The sequence below is a fragment of the Hippoglossus hippoglossus genome, chromosome 5, assembly GCF_009819705.1.
Source record: "Hippoglossus hippoglossus isolate fHipHip1 chromosome 5, fHipHip1.pri, whole genome shotgun sequence".
Classification (NCBI taxonomy): Eukaryota; Metazoa; Chordata; class Actinopteri; order Pleuronectiformes; family Pleuronectidae; genus Hippoglossus; species Hippoglossus hippoglossus.
This window is the reverse complement of record NC_047155.1, coordinates 28,104,852-28,124,126: the sequence shown is the minus strand read 5'-3', so window position 1 is coordinate 28,124,126 and position 19,275 is coordinate 28,104,852. Positions and strand designations below refer to the sequence as shown.

At 40.3% G+C, this 19,275-nt stretch overlaps 1 protein-coding gene across 1 annotated transcript in view; it reads left to right on the top strand.

Annotated features, from left to right (window-relative positions):
- The window catches only part of LOC117760922 (copine-9-like), a 175,189-nt gene that overhangs the window by 128,105 nt on the left and 27,809 nt on the right, over window positions 1-19,275 (top strand). Inside the window, exons 7-14 of the mRNA XM_034584341.1 lie at window positions 1,969-2,032; window positions 7,043-7,146; window positions 7,734-7,838; window positions 10,185-10,226; window positions 17,419-17,494; window positions 17,736-17,789; window positions 18,003-18,064; window positions 19,103-19,149. Of these exons, the coding sequence (XP_034440232.1) occupies window positions 1,969-2,032; window positions 7,043-7,146; window positions 7,734-7,838; window positions 10,185-10,226; window positions 17,419-17,494; window positions 17,736-17,789; window positions 18,003-18,064; window positions 19,103-19,149 (554 nt within the window). The remainder of the gene's footprint in view (window positions 1-1,968; window positions 2,033-7,042; window positions 7,147-7,733; window positions 7,839-10,184; window positions 10,227-17,418; window positions 17,495-17,735; window positions 17,790-18,002; window positions 18,065-19,102; window positions 19,150-19,275) is intronic.

The following is a 19,275-nucleotide window of genomic DNA, read 5'->3' as shown; positions in this document are numbered from 1 at the left end:
AAATAATATTAAAAAGGGAGCAATAAAAAACACCAAGGATACAGAGAAGAATAAATAAATAACAATAAACCTGTCTCAGTGCTCAGCCATCCAACTCCTCAGGTACCACATCCAGAGAGTCTATGAGGGACAATAAAGGGTTCCAAACTTGTCAAATTTCTTCAGAGAAAACCTTAACCTCTCCAGCTTTAGATCATGCAGAACCTCTTTTATCCACTGATCATAAGATCATAAGCAAAACCTTCTTTCAGTTTAAAAGAATTAGACGCCTGGCCAGCAGGGTGCAAAAGTTCCATGGCATGTTTCACTTCAGCTTAGAGTTCTTTGTTAGGTGGGATACCAAATAGGGCAGAAAGGGGATGTGGATCTACCACAATATTATAGGTCATTTGAAATGTATCAAATACCCAAAAAACATGTGTACCAGGTTGGCAGGGGACTGGCAACATTTGTTTACAGGCATCACTGACATAGGGGTAAAATTTAGGCAATCTGTGATTAGTGTAATAAATTCTGTGTATGAGTTTGCATTGAATCAGCCAATGCCGGGCACAGATGGAGGAGTTGTGGATTAACCTTAAGAACTTTGGACACAGGTTTAGCTCAGAATGTTGTTGGTCACAGCATTGTTTGACAGATTGATGGATTAACACTGCTGAGTAATATATCTATAAGCTTAAGCACCAGACTAGTAAAGTTAAGAAAGTGATCCCACCAGCATTTAGTGTAGTGTCTGATGCTAAAAGTGATCATGTTGTTGATTGTGCTAATGGCTGCCTGCAAATGACACTTGACTCTAATGATCCTCTAGATAGAAGATAAAACTAACTTGCAAATTAAATCCAACATGGCAGACAGGGAAGAGGAAATGGTGTTCCCCCGATGACGAAGAATCTTGCCTAGTCTAGCAGTATAGTCTTAAAATATATAGGAAAGCCATCTGTAAACATCAGCCTCTGTAGCAGCCTATTACTCATCCTTAATAGAGGGAAATAAAAATAACCCCAGGTTTCTTTTCAGCACTGTAGTCCGACTCACAGCTCTATTGATCCATGCTTTCCTATGGCTCTCAGTTGTAATGACTTCATGAGCTTCTTTAATGAAAAATTCTAACTATTAGAGACAAAATTCATCACCTACTGCAATTAACTGGCATCGATTGATCTTCATCCACAGGAGTCTTAGAAACAGCTGTAAAATCGGACAAATGCTGTTTTCTTCGATTGACCATGTAGCTTTAATAATCATTTCATCTAAACCATCGACCTGCCTCTTAGACCACATCCTAACTAGGCTGTATAAGGAAGTTTTGACCTTAGTTAACATTTCTTCACCAGATACGATCCGTCTGTCTTTTACTTCATGCTAAGACCTGCAAATCAGCTGTGGTTTATACTTAAGGATTTTCAGTCAGGATTTAGATTGGACTAATTGTGTTCACTTTATACAGGCTTCTTTTAGGCAGATTAGGATTCTCTATTTGTGTCCTTTACACAAATAGAAAACATTTAAATGACCTACTTCACCTACATTATATAAAAAAGTTGGTTATAGCTATTCTTTTTTATTAGACTGTTCGAACAAATCTACACAAAGGTTGCTGCATATATACTGACAGGAACTAGAAAAGATTACATTTCTCTCATATTAGCTTCTCTGAAGTGGTTTCCTGTAAACTAAAAAAATCCTACAACTGTCTTATTTAATTGAATGATTTACATTTTAGTGAATTCTTTCTGTCTCTCACTACCTCTCTCCCACTCTTTCTCCCCCTCTCATTTTCTCTCTCAACCCAACCGGCCAAGACAGATGGCCGCCCAAAGGAAGCTTTTCCTCTGCACTCTCTAAGTGCTGTCGTATGGTGATGCTATATAAATAAAACTGTCTTAACTTAACTCTTCTGTTCTGTTCTTCATTCCCACTCTCCCACCTTCTCTATCTCTCTTTCTCTGGTACCCTCTCTCTCAGTGGGATTCCCGGAAAGAAGTGTGGAACCATCATCTTCACAGCCGAGGAGCTAAGTAACTGCCGGGTTAGTTTCATATTGTACTCAGGACACAGTGGACCTGTTTAGACCTGGTATCAACATCAGTCTCTTGTGGACAGCTCTAAGTGCATCAGTTCACATCTGACATTAGAGTGTGACTCCTTTGTGATCAGAGCTCACAGGAATTATACACGTTTATTTGCATGTAGATCAGAGAAACTGTAGCAAGTGAGAGGACGTCAGCTGCAGCAGGGTTGGACCTGTGGCCTAGGAATGTGGCCACATGCGTCCCAGACCATCTCCTAATGTGATCTCAAATGCGTCGTTGGTGCATCTTGGGTGTTTACAATTGTCAGATCATCTGAGATGGTCTTTAATTCCAGTCTGATCAGGGCTTGTGTTTCTCCAGGCTTACACGCATGCACGTACGCACGCACACACACACACACACACACACACAAACATGCACACACAAACACACTGGTTGATATAAACCGTCAGAGACGGGGTCAGAAAGTTAAGCACTAGATTCTGAATTCATGACAGTCACGTTCTGTGTTTCCATTTTTAAACTTTGAGGAGAATTTAAATGACTGCACAGACTTCAGAATAATTTTGTCATTTGCATCAAATGGAAGAAAAGGGAATTTGTACTTTTCCTTCAAAGTGGTGATCACAGCTACTCATGAATTATTTATCCATTCCTACAGTGCACTTTTCTTGCCATAGGGGGTAAATAATTGGACACTCCAATCAAAGAAAAAAAGCACTTGCAAGCACACACAAACAGGCTTACCATGTTTTTATATTACACACATTTACATGTAAACAAGTGCAATTACATCCATGCTGGAATAATGATGTGAATGTTGAGGAATGCTAATATGTATACACAAAATTAACTTTAACCTTCCCTACCTTAATATATATATATATATATATATATATATAGGTTAAACTCTAACTGCAGGACATAAAACAGTGATAACAGTAAACTGCAGAGTCCTTGAGAGCTTGAGAACTCCAAGCTCATTCCCATGTATTAGTTATGGTTTATATGTCTGCTGGATTTATTGCAAAAACCTGTGTCTCTAGAAAAAAACCCTCCCCTGGTTGGTTTTAGCATAAGAATAAAACAACAGTTCTATCTATAAGATTTTAAAGGAAAATTTGTATCCCAGCAATGTTGTCATTTTGGTTTCTTACAGCTTTTACAAATTCATTAGTAAACATGGAAAGTAGCTGCCTAAAACATTCATTATGGTTAAGTGCGTATGGATCTACATCTGGGTCATCTTGCACATCGGTTTGTTTTCATGCGGGGCTCTGAATGGTTCTTCCAATCTAGCTGTCCGCTAACTGCTATCATCAGTCTACCAACAACGCTAACCAGTACTACGAACTTGACAGGGCGAGGAGACCAACTTTTCCCTGGCAGCTTATGTTGTTGTTCCCAGTGCATCCGAGAGCGGTGATACTGAAATAATTATCTCACAGAAGTGAGGCAGACCATCTGCACTACTTATGTAATATATTATATTATATTATATTCTGGCTCAAACTTACTACAGATCTTAATCAGATATAATAAATCTGTTTCATTTGCTTGTTTAGATGCTCTGCCTCTAAAAGCCAAGAAGAAAAGACTGTTGAAGTAATATTCTAATGTGCACGTTCAGTTTAACACTGTGCTTATGTTAAATAATGTGTGCAAGATAATTTATTTCAGAGCAGTGGAAGCTGAGTCAGCTTGACAAGCACACTTGTCTGTAGTGAGCTTTAGTCAAACGCTTGTTTGATCTTCAATTTGCAAAAGTCCAAAACATGCTGCTCCCTTTCCTCATCTTAAAAAAACCTACACTTTGACATGCTCACACCCACGAAAGTTACAGAAATGACTGGAAGTCAAGCTAGCTCCTAGAGACAAAAGGCCCACTGCTGCCAGAAAAGGGAAGTACATTACAAAATGCAAACAAGGAACATCAGATCCTTTCTGGGACAGAACCCTATTTTGAGATTAGATCGGGGAGATTTCGCTTCCAATCAGGTATCATGTAATGGATGTCTATTTTTAGCTTTAGTCAACCACTGCATGACTTGATTGCCCTGTTGGCAACACCACTGATGAGGAAATGGATCACAATGTTAGAAAACATCTTAGTTTGGCAGTTTTGGCTCATACTTAACACATCAGCTGTCCTACGCGTGGAGCGAACACGCTTGACCATGTTTACACTCCCTTCCGGGATGCGTATAAGGCCCTCCCTCGCCCCCCATTCGGCAAATCGGATCACGTCTCAGTTCTGCTGCTGCCTTCCTATAGGCAGAAACTCAAACGTGACAGACCGGTGACTCGGACCATTCAGCGGTGGACCGACCAATCAGACTCGGCTCTACGGGACTGCTTCAGCATTACGGAGTGGTGCGTGTTCCAGGATGACAACATCAACATCAACACGTACACGGACGCGGTCATCTGCTACATCAGCAAATGCATCGATGACGTCGTACCCAGGATTACTGTACGAACATTCCCAAACCAGAAGCCCTGGATTAATGGTGACGTCCATGCAAAACTCAAAGCACGGACTGATGCCTACATCTCAGGTGATCTGGAGGAGTACAGGAAGTCCAGGTACGCGCTCCGGAGTGCTATTAGCAGTGCCAAGAGACTTTACAGGGACAAGGTGGAGTCTCACTACAAGGGCTCCAACACAAGGAACATGTGGGCTGGACTCAAAACCATCTCTGACTACAAAGGAAAGACCAGCAGTGCTGATGTAGTGTCTACATCTCTCCCAGAGGATCTGAACACCTTTTATGCACGCTTTGAGAGCAACTCCCCGGCTGTGGAGATCCAAGAGGCCCAGGAGGACAGCTGCCCCCCTGTAATATCCAGGGCAGATGTGTGGAGATCACTGAACCGGATCAACACACGCAAGGCACCTGGACCTGATGGCATTCCTGGCCGAGCTCTCAAGGTGTGTGCAGATCAGCTGGCAGATGTGTTCACAGACATTTTCAACCTGTCACTGCTCCAGTCTGTAGTCCCCGCATGTTTCAAGGAGACCATCATTGTCCCTGTTCCCAATAAAACTAAAATCCTCTGCCTGAACGACTACCGCCCAGTAGCACTCACTTCCACCATCATGAAGTGTATTGAGCGGCTAGTCAAACCCTTCATCACCTCCTCCCTCCCTGACTCTCTGGACCCTCTTCAGTTTGCCTACAGGCCAAATAGGTCGACTGCAGAAGCCATCTCCCTCACCCTTCACACTGCCCTCTCCCACCTGGACCAGAGGGACACATATGTGAGAATGCTGTTCATTGACTACAGTTCAGCATTCAACACCATCGTTCCCCTGAAGCTCGTCACCAAGCTCAGAGACCTTGGGCTCAACATCGCCCTCCGTGATTGGATCCTGAACTTCCTGACGGGCAGACCACAGGCGGTGCGGATAGGCAGCACCACATCCTCCAACCTGACTCTAAACACTCCCCCAGGGCTGCGTCTCAGTCCTCTCCTGTACTCCCTGTTCACGCATGACTGTGTGGCCACCCACAGCTCCAACACCATCGTTAAGTTTGCTGATGACACGACTGTCATAGGCCTGATCACCGGCGACGATGAGAAGGCCTACAGAGAGGAGGTCAGAGCCCTGACATCTTGGTGCAAGGACAACAACCTCCATCTCAACGTCAGCAAAACAAAGGAGCTGATCGTGGACTACAGGAAGAGACAAGGAGTAGAACACGCCCCCCTCTCCATCAACGGGACTACGGTGGAGCGAGTCAGCAGCTTCAGGTTCCTCGGGCTCCACATCAGTGATGACCTGACCTGGACCCATCACACAGACTCCATCAGGAAGACGGCCAGACAGCGGCTCTTCTTCCTCCGCAGGCTGCGGAGGCTCAACATGGATGCCAGGATTCTCTGCAATTTCTACAGGTGCACCATAGAGAGTATCCTGACTGGCTGCATCACCGCTTGGTACGGCAGCTGCACCACCCTGAACCGTAAGGCTTTACAGAGGGTGGTGAAGTCTGCACAGCACATCACCAGGACGGAGCTACCATCCATGGAGGACCTCTACACCCGGCGGTGTAGGAAGAAGGCCAACCGGATCATTAAAGACCCCTATCACTCCAGCCATAAACTGTTCTGCCTGCTGCCGTCTGGCCGACGGTACCGCAGCATCCGGGCCCACACCACCAGGCTCAGAGACAGTTTCATCCCCCAGGCCATAAGACTTTTAAACTCCTCCAATCTGTCATAATTCCACTACTCTGCACCTTAGCATATTTGCACTATTGCATATTTGCACTATTGCATATTTGCACTATTGCACACACTTGCACTATTGTTTTTCTTTTATTTTTTTTTCTTTAGGTGTATATATATATTTTAGATATGTATATTTTATTTTCTATTTTAAATTTTGATACTCTATTTTATCTTATTTTACTCGATATTTTTTCTGCTTGTTATATTCTGAGCATTGTTAAAGAGAGCCTGTGACCCAAGCATTTCATTGCAAACGACTGCTTAATGTAATCGTTGTGCATATGACAATAAACTCTTGAATCTACTTTAAGTATTTACCTTTGGTTGGACTCATTTGAAATGATTCATGTATAAATGAGGTTTAAGATGTAGGATTATAATGGTTGTCTGGTATAATTTGTTTGTGACAGTTGTTGTTTTACTCAAATCACTACAATGGAAGTGGCAAGTGCAAATTTTGCTCAACCCATAGAGCCACAATGGACAAATTTATGGTACATATGTGAGGTTAAAATGTTTCGTTGAATAAAGATGGACATATCCTAAGTTCAGGAGTGCCTGTGGGTTTTGACCTTTTGATCCTTGATAAATTGGGTTTTCTGTCCAGGTCACAAAGTGTTTTTTCAGGGCTAGAGAAAGGTCTAAGATCTTTCAAGTGTTCAGGGCCAAGTGAATTCATGAGAAAACAATGGTAAATTCAATGTTCAACCATAAGTCTGAACTAAACCAAACTTGAAATCAAAGGATGTATGAACTGTTTGTTTTCCCAGGACATAGCGACCATGCAGCTCTGTGCCAACAAGCTGGACAAAAAGGATTTCTTCGGCAAGTCTGACCCTTTCCTTGTCTTTTACCGGAGCAATGAGGATGGGACGTAAGTGTGTGATTTTATAAGGGTCATGTTTGTTAAACATTGTAAATCCTCAGCTGTACGGTCCATTTATTTCCTCGAAGCAGTGAGTGTGATGCTCCTCTGTCGTAGCTCATCCCTTATTACTGACAGCACATGAAAATCTGACGAAGGATTTCTCTGTTGGATCCACTCCCATGACAAGTGTGAAAGTGTTGAGACTGGTAGTTTGAAAGTGGGCTAATAGATTTTAGAGTGTTATAATCTGCACTTATGGCAGCCTTCACTATTTCAGACACACAGTTCAGGATCAAAGCCATCTGTGACCCTGTGCTGTTTCTGCTCTACCACACTGAAGAATTTATTCTGTAGACCATTTCCAACTGAATCGTAAAAGGCTTTTGTGCCCCACTCTAATATTAACTACTCTCTCCAAAGGGTTACACACACATACACACATATATTTTACTCAAGCTATTTATACACATTACATGGTACAAGAAGAGGACATCTAATCCCCGTGAGAAACTAGTTAAGAGATTCATATCCATCCCAGCTTCCTTTCATCAGACTTTTCATCTTCACCGTGTTGGGGTTGTTTGTCTTTCCAGGTTCACCATCTGCCACAAGACTGAGGTGATCAAGAACAATCTGAACCCTGTTTGGCAGTCGTTTACCATCCCTGTTCGAGCACTCTGTAATGGAGACTATGACAGGTGAGGGGACAGCACCGGGTTCAGAGGTTAATCAAGTCAAATCAATACTGTGTATGCAGACTCCTTCCCTTGTTGCAAATATTGTTGTAAATATGTGACTATATAGCGTTGCTATTGTTATGGGTCAATCAGTAAACCTTAATGTCAGAGTGAAAACGTTTCATTAGAAAGGTTTTGCAAATTTACCTGACTGAAATCAACCTGTTCAATTCAAGCAAAAGTCAGGACAAACAATGAGGCAGTGAAGTCGAAGACATTTGCAGCTGAATTCTCTGCAGACTAGGATATTAGACCATTTTTAAGCTTTGACAGTTACTGTCCCCATCAAATCAAACCACTGCACTGAGTAGGTTCATGTACAAACTGGGTGAAACCAAAAGTGTCAAGAAGTGCCAGTAAATCAATGGAACCAACCAAACCAATAAGATCTTATCAGAATGAGATAAATCACCTATGTCTCTCTGAAAATGTACTGTCACCACGCATGTTGACTTATTAATATATATAAGTTCCTCCTTGATCATATGTTGAGATTTGTGTGTGTATCCAAAGCTTGATTTATCTTCCTCTGTGCACACACACACACACACACACACACACACACACACACACACACACACACAGACTCTGTGGTTGTCAGAATAATGCCAGCAGTCGGCCATGTTGTTAGTCTCAGGCCAGTGCTGGTGTTATTGAGACCAACATGGAGGCAATGCAGCAACAGTGACACAAATATATTTAAGCCACTCAATAGAGCACCAAATGTATAACCTGACACCAAAAATGGTACCTCAAAGCACTATTTTCTTCTATTTGATAAATGTTGGCTAAAAACCACAGTGTCCCATTGCTGTAGGAAACTGTTAAATTTCCTTTTTCAAATATAACCATACATTTGTGCGCCAAGATTGACAGGAACCAAAGGAGATGGAGAGAGTAGGAAAATCAGAAAATACTGAGAAAGGGTTTGGGGCTTAATGTATTCAGAGACAAAGTAGCTGCATAACAATCAGGGTTCAGGGGTTAACGATATGATATGTAAACCCCACTTTCATTTCAAATTCCATTATGCTATTGACCTGCTATCACAAAGGCCAAGTGTTATCCTGAAGCCCTCACAGTGTTTGCTGTGGAGCACCAGAGCCAAGGACACATATCAATTAGCGGCATTCGATTTTTTCTATTATTGGATACATCCGACAAAACATCGGTGTCTTTCTTTAAACTTTATCTCAGTCAATTTTATAAGATTGGTGTAATCTGACTTTGTCTATAATATTTTTTCGTGAACAAAGCTGCAATTTGCAAATGTTGCAGAAGTGACAAGTTGTGTAGCATAAATCCCTGCCCCCCTTCCTCATCATCCCTCTTCATGGAAGCATTTCTCCCTAACAACCAACCCCGGGGTCTCCCATCACGCAACAATAGATACTGATGACAAACGTCTAGCGTATAGTACTCCTCTGTTCATGACCCATGGAGCTCATTCTTTATTCTTTTTCTCCAGAGTTTTGGGATTGTGCTTCATTATTTCAGGTAATAGACAGCTGAAGTAACAGCATGTAATGAAAATATGTTGTCATTACCTGGTGCGAAGGACGTGAGGGGGCAGCTGTCTTTCAACTGTCCTCCGAGCAACAATTTGCTTGATGTGAACCTTGAATCCTTATTGCCGGTGAAGGTAGTTCATGAATTTTGGCATTACCAATCAATCCAGAATAAACTTTTGATACCTGGCCTGAAAAGTCTAAACACAGAAACACTTGCTTATTATGTTCATAGATTACTAATGTATTGAATTGTAGTTTTTCTCTACAGCAATTATTTTTTTGGGGCAATAATTGATCACTTTTGGATGTCTGCAGTAGTGATAATTTAGAATGACCATTATTCTAAACATTTACCACGAGTGTACCGATCCTTACCTAATAATAGCTCATATGTAGGTCATTTAGATAGTGTTTGGTTATCTTGAATTCATATCCAACAGTGTTTTAATATCATTTCTTAAGAGTCATTTCCAAACATAACAAACTGGTTCTAAACTCAGAGAGGCAGGTTCATTCAAAAACAAAACGAGATACTTTTTTGAGATCACCAGACAATTAGAAAAGAGTCCATCCTTGAAAACGACTTGCTGACATGCAGGAAAACAGGTGTAACTTTGTAATTATTAAATGGATGTCAATTTGAAATTCTGAAATGTTGATTTTAAAATTGGATACATACTTGATTTACTTCCTGGCTTAACTTTCCATGAGTTGATCTCTCTCCTTTACATTTCCATGTCTGTCTGTGACTCCACCTGTCTGTCTCACCCCGGTTCCCCCATCTCACCTCCCTCAGGACAGTGAAGGTGGACGTGTATGACTGGGACCGAGACGGGAGGTACGTTCTCTTGCTCACTATCTCTCTTGTTTTCTTCTTCTGTTTTTATTTCCCTCAAAATGTCACGTCCTGCTCTGTCTGACCCCAGGAGGGCTCCACCCACCTGGCACTCACTGAGTGATGAATCCCAAACAACTTGAAGGTGAAAGGTTGCAGTGGATAGGAGGTCAGAATTTATGAGAGCAGACCTTGGTGCTGACACAGGCTTCTATTTTTCACTGAAAGATTTGTGGGCTTAATTGGATTTTCTGGCCATGTCTGACTTTTCATGAAGTTCAGTCTAGATATCACTTCCTGCTGTGTTTGTACAGATCCCTGGTCGGACTCGCCAAATCCCATTTCTGCAAATCTGCAGTTTGTCTGTCCCAGCACAGTATTTCAGCCTGACACTGTCTGGCAAAATAGTAGAGGTGCCAATTATTTATCATCATAGCAGCACTGTACTGTGACAGACAGAAAGAGGGAATTGTTTGACATGAAATTACACGCTTGGATTCCCACTCCTTTATCTTATTACACCCCAACTAAAAGCTTTTTGTTCCTCAAAATTAAATGTTTATCGTTTGTCGTGAAAACATTCCGTCATGGTCTCAAAATGGCTTTAATGGAACTCCACATTTCGTGACTGGGATCTATGAATATGCTGACATAGCCCTGCCCATTCATCGGTTCCCTACCTTTCTTCTTTCTAAAGTGACAGGATTGGTTTCTTAGGTTTGTGACATCACAAACCCTGACTGTTTGAATTTGTTCATTTTGACTGACATTTCTTTAATGCAGTGTCGAAGGTAGAGATGATAATTCCTTTATCTTATTTATTGAAATCCTCTTTAGCATTCCATAAATTATGAAAAAAAAGGAAAATAAAGACGATGTCTGTGGCCCTCGCAGGACTAATAAACACAACCAATCAGTTCACTCAGACCTCAGTGTAGCCTGCTCTTGGTAGATTGTCCAGGCTTACCAACCCTTGTTTCAAGGCCAAAATGCTCAGCCAATGGAAGACGGATAACTTCACTCAAATTACGTTTTTATCATATAAAAGACATATTGGGAAAATATGAACATGTTTAGAAACTTTATTTTCACCAGAGAGGGACTTATGAAGCATCTTTCAAGGGGACAACACTCATGGTAGTATTCGCTCAAAAAGTATTATTACCTACAGTAGTACACTGTTGGGTGCAACACAGGATGTGGAAGCAGACTGAAGACAAAAGTGTGAGCACAGAAAATCCTCTGAGCACTATTCTGTCTGCAAGTTAATGTCTCAGAGCACAGGCGTGGATTTGTAAGAGCAGAATCTCAGTCTCAGTTGTTTCTCACTTTACTCTCTTCTTTTGTTTTCTCTGGCTGTTTTCGCAGCTTCTGAGCACTTGAGATCACAAGAGGTCGTTTATCAATCTTCTCTCACGACAGGTTACAGCAGTGGCAACACCCACATCCACACTTTAGGGTCATATCTTTCACAAAGCTTAAGTCTTTTACAAAGCACAAGAAAAAAGCCAGCTTTCAAATACATTGCTCCACTGTTGGTGCAAGCCTATACATTTATTCATACAATGAATCTGCAATAACAAATGGGTTTAAATTGTTATTGGTCCAAAAAAACAATCGTGACTGGATTACATTTCCTTTAATGTAATGTTAATTTACATACAGTTGTATTTGTCAAGTCATAACAACCCTACGGAAGCATATTGCATTCACTTTTTCTGAGATAATTATCTCGGAAATTCCAGGATAAGTTCTCATTTAAAAAAATAAAATAAAAAGGCTCTGTTTTTCTGAGATAATTGTAATCTAGTATTTTGATGAAGTTACATTTTGCATGGACGTTTCACATAGAGCCCTTGTTCAGCGTGCTACATGTAACTGCTGCACTCTTAGACAGTCTTTTGTTTGGCAACGTTTCTTGTATTAGCGCCATGACGTATAGCGTCGCTTAAAACTGTCAGACTCTCCTTCTGTATAAATAACAGTGAACTACAAAAGACTAACAAACGAAATATTTGAATAATGGACAAAAATGAAAACTATATTTCCTTTATCTATCATATCCCCATAAAATTCATAATATTTACTATACATAATCATGTCGTGCAGTATTTATAAAACGTTATTATATTGTTATGGTTGGAATATCCGAGATAATTATCTCAGAAAAACAGAGCATTTTTTTTTTTGCTAAAATCTGACCCTGAAGTACAATAGCTATTTTGTATGAGTGTTTTTACCTTTTGCCAGAAAAAGTACTGTTTATTTTTTATGTCAACATTAAAATGTAACCTAATTGAAATGACGTTTCTTTCACAACTTATTTGCTGTTCCAGATTAGTTTGCAGAAGCGTAGTTCTTCGACACATGGTTGCTAACACCAATGGTGGCAGTTTGAGTATTTACAGAGCACATAAAGGTTGCCATCTTGGAAAAGCGGTCAGCACGGTGAAGGACAAATGTTGCAATCTGCTTTATTAATAATGCCTAACTTCTCTTTCTCCTGTATATTACTTAACCTTAATATCTCCTTTGTTACTGTTTCCTCTCCTCGTCTTGTTCTTGTATCTTATCCTCCTTCCCCCTCTGGGAGACGGACGTTGTTTGCACCTTGAGGATTCCCCTCTAATATAAATATATAAATAGCAGCACTACACAGGCAGAGTTGGTGTCATGCACTGCTTCAGGTGGTGATATATTGAGATGCAGAGATGATCTGTGGGAGTTGATATTTAGCAGGCTGGTGATGCTGGAGGGGTGTTTCTCTTTTGCAGATGAAAAAAAATATGTTGAACTCATAAAACGTTTCTCTGAGGGATCCTGTCAGGAGGAGAAGATTTAAGGGATGGATTTTTATTCTAGCACAGAGCAAGTGGACTGACCTTCAACTGGAAACGTAATTTTATTTATTTTTCTGCAGTGTGCAACTTTTTACAACCCATGGATACGTTTTATTGTTAGGTAACCTCAAGCGCCCCTAGTAATTGTGGCGAAGGCATAGGAAAAATTTAAGTGATGTGGTTTAGTTTCAGTTCATTTAATTATTTATTGCAGCACCTTTCACAAAGTGCTTATTCATAAAGGCACCACCATAAAAGTAGTAATTAAAGAAAGCAAATGTCATAATATAAGTAACTGAAAGACATTAAAAAGACAGAAGATTACAGACACAAGATCACACAGGGTGAGAAGGAAGTGCAAGATGAAAATTCTCCAGTCTCTGAGCCACAACTTCAAAACCACCTTTTCACCTTTTGTTTTTTGCTAGTACTAAGTGTGAGGTACGACCAGTGAATCCTGTGGAGAAGGTTGCAGTGGGTTAACAAAACACACACTTTCAGACAGCTGTTTGTTGCCCATGAGAAAGTGATAGTTATCAGTACAGATCTACAACCTCGACTACAGGTTTATCATTGGAAACAAGATGAAGCTGAATTTATATTTAATTTTATATAATCATTTAGGTAAAAGGAGCTTTTATCTAGAGGAGATGCTTGGATTGTTCTTGCTAATTGACAATACTGGTACTTTATTGGTGATTTGATTTATACAGTATTTGTGTAAGTGGGCATGCAAAATAGTTAGTAATTAATTTTAACTTCCAGCAGTGATAGAAGAAGTTAGATATATTATATATTATATATATATATATATGAGAGCTCCATACATTCCTGTGACTTCATATGTTATTCTATGTTATAATGCAAATCACATTCATAGTAACGTGGATGGACTAACCACCCTTGACCACATGTTTGTGACCCAAGCTGTTCTGGGTTACTGTCACCTGAAATGCTAATGTTTATTTCAGACTTTCCCGAGTGAGCTAATTTTAGCTTTGTTTGTCCAAGCAAGGGCGCCAAAATAAAATGAGGCGAGGCACTCCCTAGTTTGAAATTGTATTTATTATGACAATAATCCATCAATTCATTGACCTTCCATTATGCTACAAAGTGTTTATTCTAATCAAGGCTGTAAATACTCTTATCTTGGTGATGTTCTCCTTTACACTTGACATCTATTGCACTTCTGTCCGTCCTGGGAGAGGGATCCCTCACATGTGGCTCTCTCTGAGGTTTCTACCTTCTTTTTACCCTGTTAAAAGGATTTTTTAGTAGTTTTTCCTTCCTCTTGTTGAGGGTTAAGGGCAGAGGATGTCACACCATGTTAAAGCCCTATGAGACAAATTGTGATTTGTGAATATGGGCTATACAAATAAAATTGTATTGATTGATTGATTGATTATTAATGGAATGCAAGCACTTCGCTTCTGAGTGGGGTGCGGTCGACAGTGTATGACATGCATGGATGTATTGTATTGTACTGCAAGATTAGATATTTTGGTGAAAACAAATATGATGTCTGTTAACATTTTACTGATCAGTATTACTGCATTTGGGACTTGCCCAATATGTAAATGAACAACATATCCTCATTAGATCATGTAATCCGGTTGCAACTGTGATTCCTGCAAATGTCCTGCAATATTATGAATAACATTTAAGGGTGAATCTAATAGAAGCTGTAGGACAGTCAGCACAGAGAACTTTGTGGATGTAAGATCTGGATCAAACACATCCTGTTGGCAACCTAGGGTTTCACAATTGCAGCAGAAAAAGTGTGATTGTTTGGGTGAGCATCAATAAAGCTGCTTTCAGACATGCACTGAACTCTGGATAATCTCCTGATATTCTCTGGAGGTATATGTGAGAACACAAATGTCTGAGTGAGAGGCTCAGGACTTTGTCCGGAGATTCTTCTGCCAGCCCCCTTGTAGAAGCTCAGGAAAATGTCCAAATGAGAACATGTGCGAAAACAGCAGGAGATATTCTGCAGCATTCACCGCAAGCGAGTCTGTGAGTTGATGATGTTTCTAACACGTGACGTGCAAAAATGAAAAAAACACGAAAAGAATACGAATATCTTATGGTGAAAAAGCGGTGCCGTACACATAGAGGACACCAATGGAGATGTTCACAGAGCCCAATGGCCAGCGCCAGTCTCAATGTGCCGTGAACCAAAACATGTCTGTGATCTCCGCAGCGGAATTAAAGCATCAGAGCCACTTACGTCCTGGCTCCGTCTGCTGCACCAGCCCCCATTTGAACGCTGAGATTTCTGTGTTGTTGTGAAAGCGTCTCAGTGGAGAATCTCCAGCTGCATTATTCATGGATGAAAGGCAAACTCACACAAAAAGAATTTGCAGATCCAAATGTGCGGACATTTTCCAGAGTTCATGTCTGAAAATGGCTTAACAGGCAACAATGGAAATGAGCATATACAGCGTACATACTTTATATTTAATAGATGATTGATTTGGTGGCCATGAGGGAACAAATAAATTGGTTTGAAAGTCACCCACAAGAAAAAGGATATTAAAGGAATTACCCTGATTTGATAAAATGTTCCAAGATACAAAAAAGAATTAACGGCATGAACTGAGAAGGAAATCAATAACCACATGAGCAGTCACGCAGCTGTCTCAGCAATGGAGACTAATTTTTATTGCACTACAGAGTTAATATGACCACACACATGGTCACTGAATGAATCACTGTTATCTTACATAAAAGTGATAGACCTGGCTTTAAATATATATGGAATAACAAGGGCCACTTCTAGGCTTGGTGTTGCAATTTAGAATGTTGAGATAACACAGTCACACATTTCCATTTAGTTCCACCTGCAAATGTTCGTCTTGTGAATAAAACTGATACAACACTGTTATGCAACTCATTTCATTTTAATAGGATGAAAGGAGCAGAAAAGAGTCTTCACTCAGTGACAAAACCAACTTCCAACAGTATTCAGACCCTTTTCTGTGGCCTCATGTAAGAAGCTTCTAGTTTTTGAAAAGTGTGTAACTGACCTGTGTAAAGACGATGAATTCCTCCTGTGCATATTGAGAATATTGGCACAGGGATAGCAAATTAGCACGATTATCGCCCCCATATACCATATAAGGCATAAAAGTGCCTTGCTTTCAGAGACCTTGAAAAGAAAGTCCCAACCTTGTAGCAGCATCAGTATTGTTTCACACCATTTCTGAGATTGTTCAATATGAAAATGGCTTTAAATAAACAAAGTCAAATGACAATATGTTTTTTGCTGGTGCTGAATCAGGAAATGGAACACCTTGCTCATTACATTATTACAGAATATCATTTGACATACCCTCTATGGTGTGTAATTGGGTTCAACCATCAACCACAGCACGAGTATATAGGATATGACCACTCCTGTCTGCAAGGTGACTAGAGGTGTTATCTAGAATAACTTCAATCAGCTGTGGAAAAAAGTGAATTTTAGTTAGTGATCTGCCAACCATCTCTGCACACTTCTTGCAGAAGACAAACTGAATAAGTTGGGAGTTTGCCCAACACCATTTTAAGGATTCTCAGAGCATGGGGAAATGATTCCTCTGGTTTGATTAGACAGACATTGAGACTTTTGGACTCAGGTGACAGTTGAGCTCTCTGCATTACAATGAGCAAAAGCAATCAACAAAGTCAACCCAGGAGTGACTCAGGGACCCAGACGCAGACAAAGCCAAGACTTGAATCCCACAGAACATCTTTGGAGAGACCTAAAGACGACAGCTCACAGACACTTCCCATCTAATCTGAAGCTTGACATTCCTCCTGGCAGACCCAGAAAGAATGGGGTAAACTGACCAATCTAGCTGACCACAGCTTTGCTACCAAGTGGGCTTCTACAAAGTGAATACTGTTCAAATGGAAGTAGTCAGACCTCAAGTGGCCAAATACTATGGTAAATGATATAGTACAGTTGTTTGCCATTCACCCATTCATACAGTGCATCAATGCACAGCACTTTCTCAATGAGAAGGGGCAATTTGGGGTTCAGTATCTTGCCAAAGGCCAATCAATGCTAAATGGGGAGGACTCGGATTGAACCGCCGACCCTCTGGTTAGAGGTCCTAACCCCCTCAGCCACAGCCGCCCTTAGTCAATACAGTTTCTCTCTCCATGTGTTCAAAACATCCACTAAGTGTTCATGTTGTTGTACAAAGACAGTGTACTGACAATTTTCCCACACCATATTTATTGTACAATCTCAAAGTAAAGCTGTTGATTTGAGATGCTACTGAGACAATAACCAAAACACTACTGAGCATTGAATTATCATGTAAAAGCAGATGTAGACACTTTATCTATCCCTGTCTTTCTTCCAGTCATGACTTTATCGGGGAGTTCACTACCAGCTACAGAGAACTGTCCAGAGGCCAAAGTCAGTTCAATGTCTACGAGGTAAAATAGAGATGTTGTTGTTGTTGTTGTTTTGCTGAGCAACTATTTCAGCAAATAAATGGAGACGGAATCACAGATTATCTCCTTAACTCTGTCCTCCTGAATGTGTACATTAATATCAGTACTACCTTGTACTGTGATAACATTGTCATCCCTCACAGGAACAGTCAATGTACAGAATGACTTGACAATTCTGCTCAAACTCATTTCTTGTTTCTTGTTTCTTGTCTTGTGGCCAAAGGTTTTAAATCCTAAAAAGAAAGGCAAGAAGAAGAAATACATCAATTCAGGGACGGTAAGACCTGTTGGAGTGATTTTCATCAGCAGCTGTCACATCTTTCATGGACATGACTCAGCAGCAGTACCTTTTCAGAGCAGTAAACAGATGCTGTTTGCCATGAGCCACCTCTGCCTCTGCTCTCTCTCCACTCTAATGCTTGTCTCTTCTTCTTCACTCATACCTTTCTCTCTCTCTCTCTCTCTCTCTCTCTCTCTCTCTGTCCTCAAGGTGACCTTGCTGTCTTTCAAAGTGGAGTCAGAATACACATTTGTCGACTTCATCAGAGGAGGGTAAGAGCTTCTCTAAATCTTTCATCAGTGCTGAGGGGGATCTTGAAATCACATTAAAGTTAATGTTTGCATAACGTGTACACCCACATAATAAATGCTACCTGGTGAAACACTGCTGCCACACTGTCTATGACAAGTAACTAAAGGACCAGGGTTTTGCTTGTGTTAAAGCCTGGTCATACCAAAATCATTCTGTTTATCTTCACAAAATATTTGGTCCTAGAGACTTGGTTATGTAGCTATTTTTTCTCCACTCCTCTTTTTACTCCCCCTTGTACTTTTTTTTCCACCATTGCACAAGTTTTATACAATAAAAATGTATTGTTGAGAGAAAATAAAGCTATCCGAAGAAAAACTAGCTAATGTTGTTTAATAAACTCAAATACAAATTTGTACCGTGGATTCCTGTCACAGTTGCAAATCCTTTATGTTTCAGTTTTTACACTAACAGAAGGTCAAATACAACAGCCTCCTCCATTTTGGACTCAGTTCCCTCAGAGGTCAAAAATGCCAACCTTGTTTTGTAGGTCAAACTTTGTCTAAGTTGAACTTGATTAGAAAATGTTTATTAAATGCTGGTCTTTCCAGGGTTTTTAACATGTACTACTAGTTTTCATTAAAATTTCAATCTCTTCACAGGTATAAACAATTTTCCACTCTATTCAAAACTATATAACACAACTTAATAGTAGGCAAAGGTTTACCGGGCTTCTAAATGTAAAAGTCATTTTCTGTTTTTCTTCTGTAAAAGAATATTTAGATCTTTATATTAGAAATAAATGTTACAGCAAGTATAACTGAACAGGGAAGTAATTTATTGAAATATACAATTAAACATTCAATATTCAACTGTAAAGATGTTGAATATCGGCATAAAACTGTTATTATATGAATCACAGAGCTGCCTTGTGTTTTAGGTAGTGAACTGTTGATGAGTTTCTTACTCCAGCCTGAGCAGCTGTAAATAGGCTCCCACCTGGAGGCACAGTCCTTATATCTCTGTTTTGATTGATGCTGATGTGCTCCCTCTCCCACCAGGACACAACTCAATTTCACAGTGGCCATAGACTTCACAGCATCCAACGGTAGGATATCATTTATTCTTTGTGCATGCACGAAGTGTCCACACATGTATTGTTCAGTTAAAATGAAAAAAACTGACAATCAAAGACACCTACAGTGTCTAGCCTGAATGTGCATGAAATTGGACA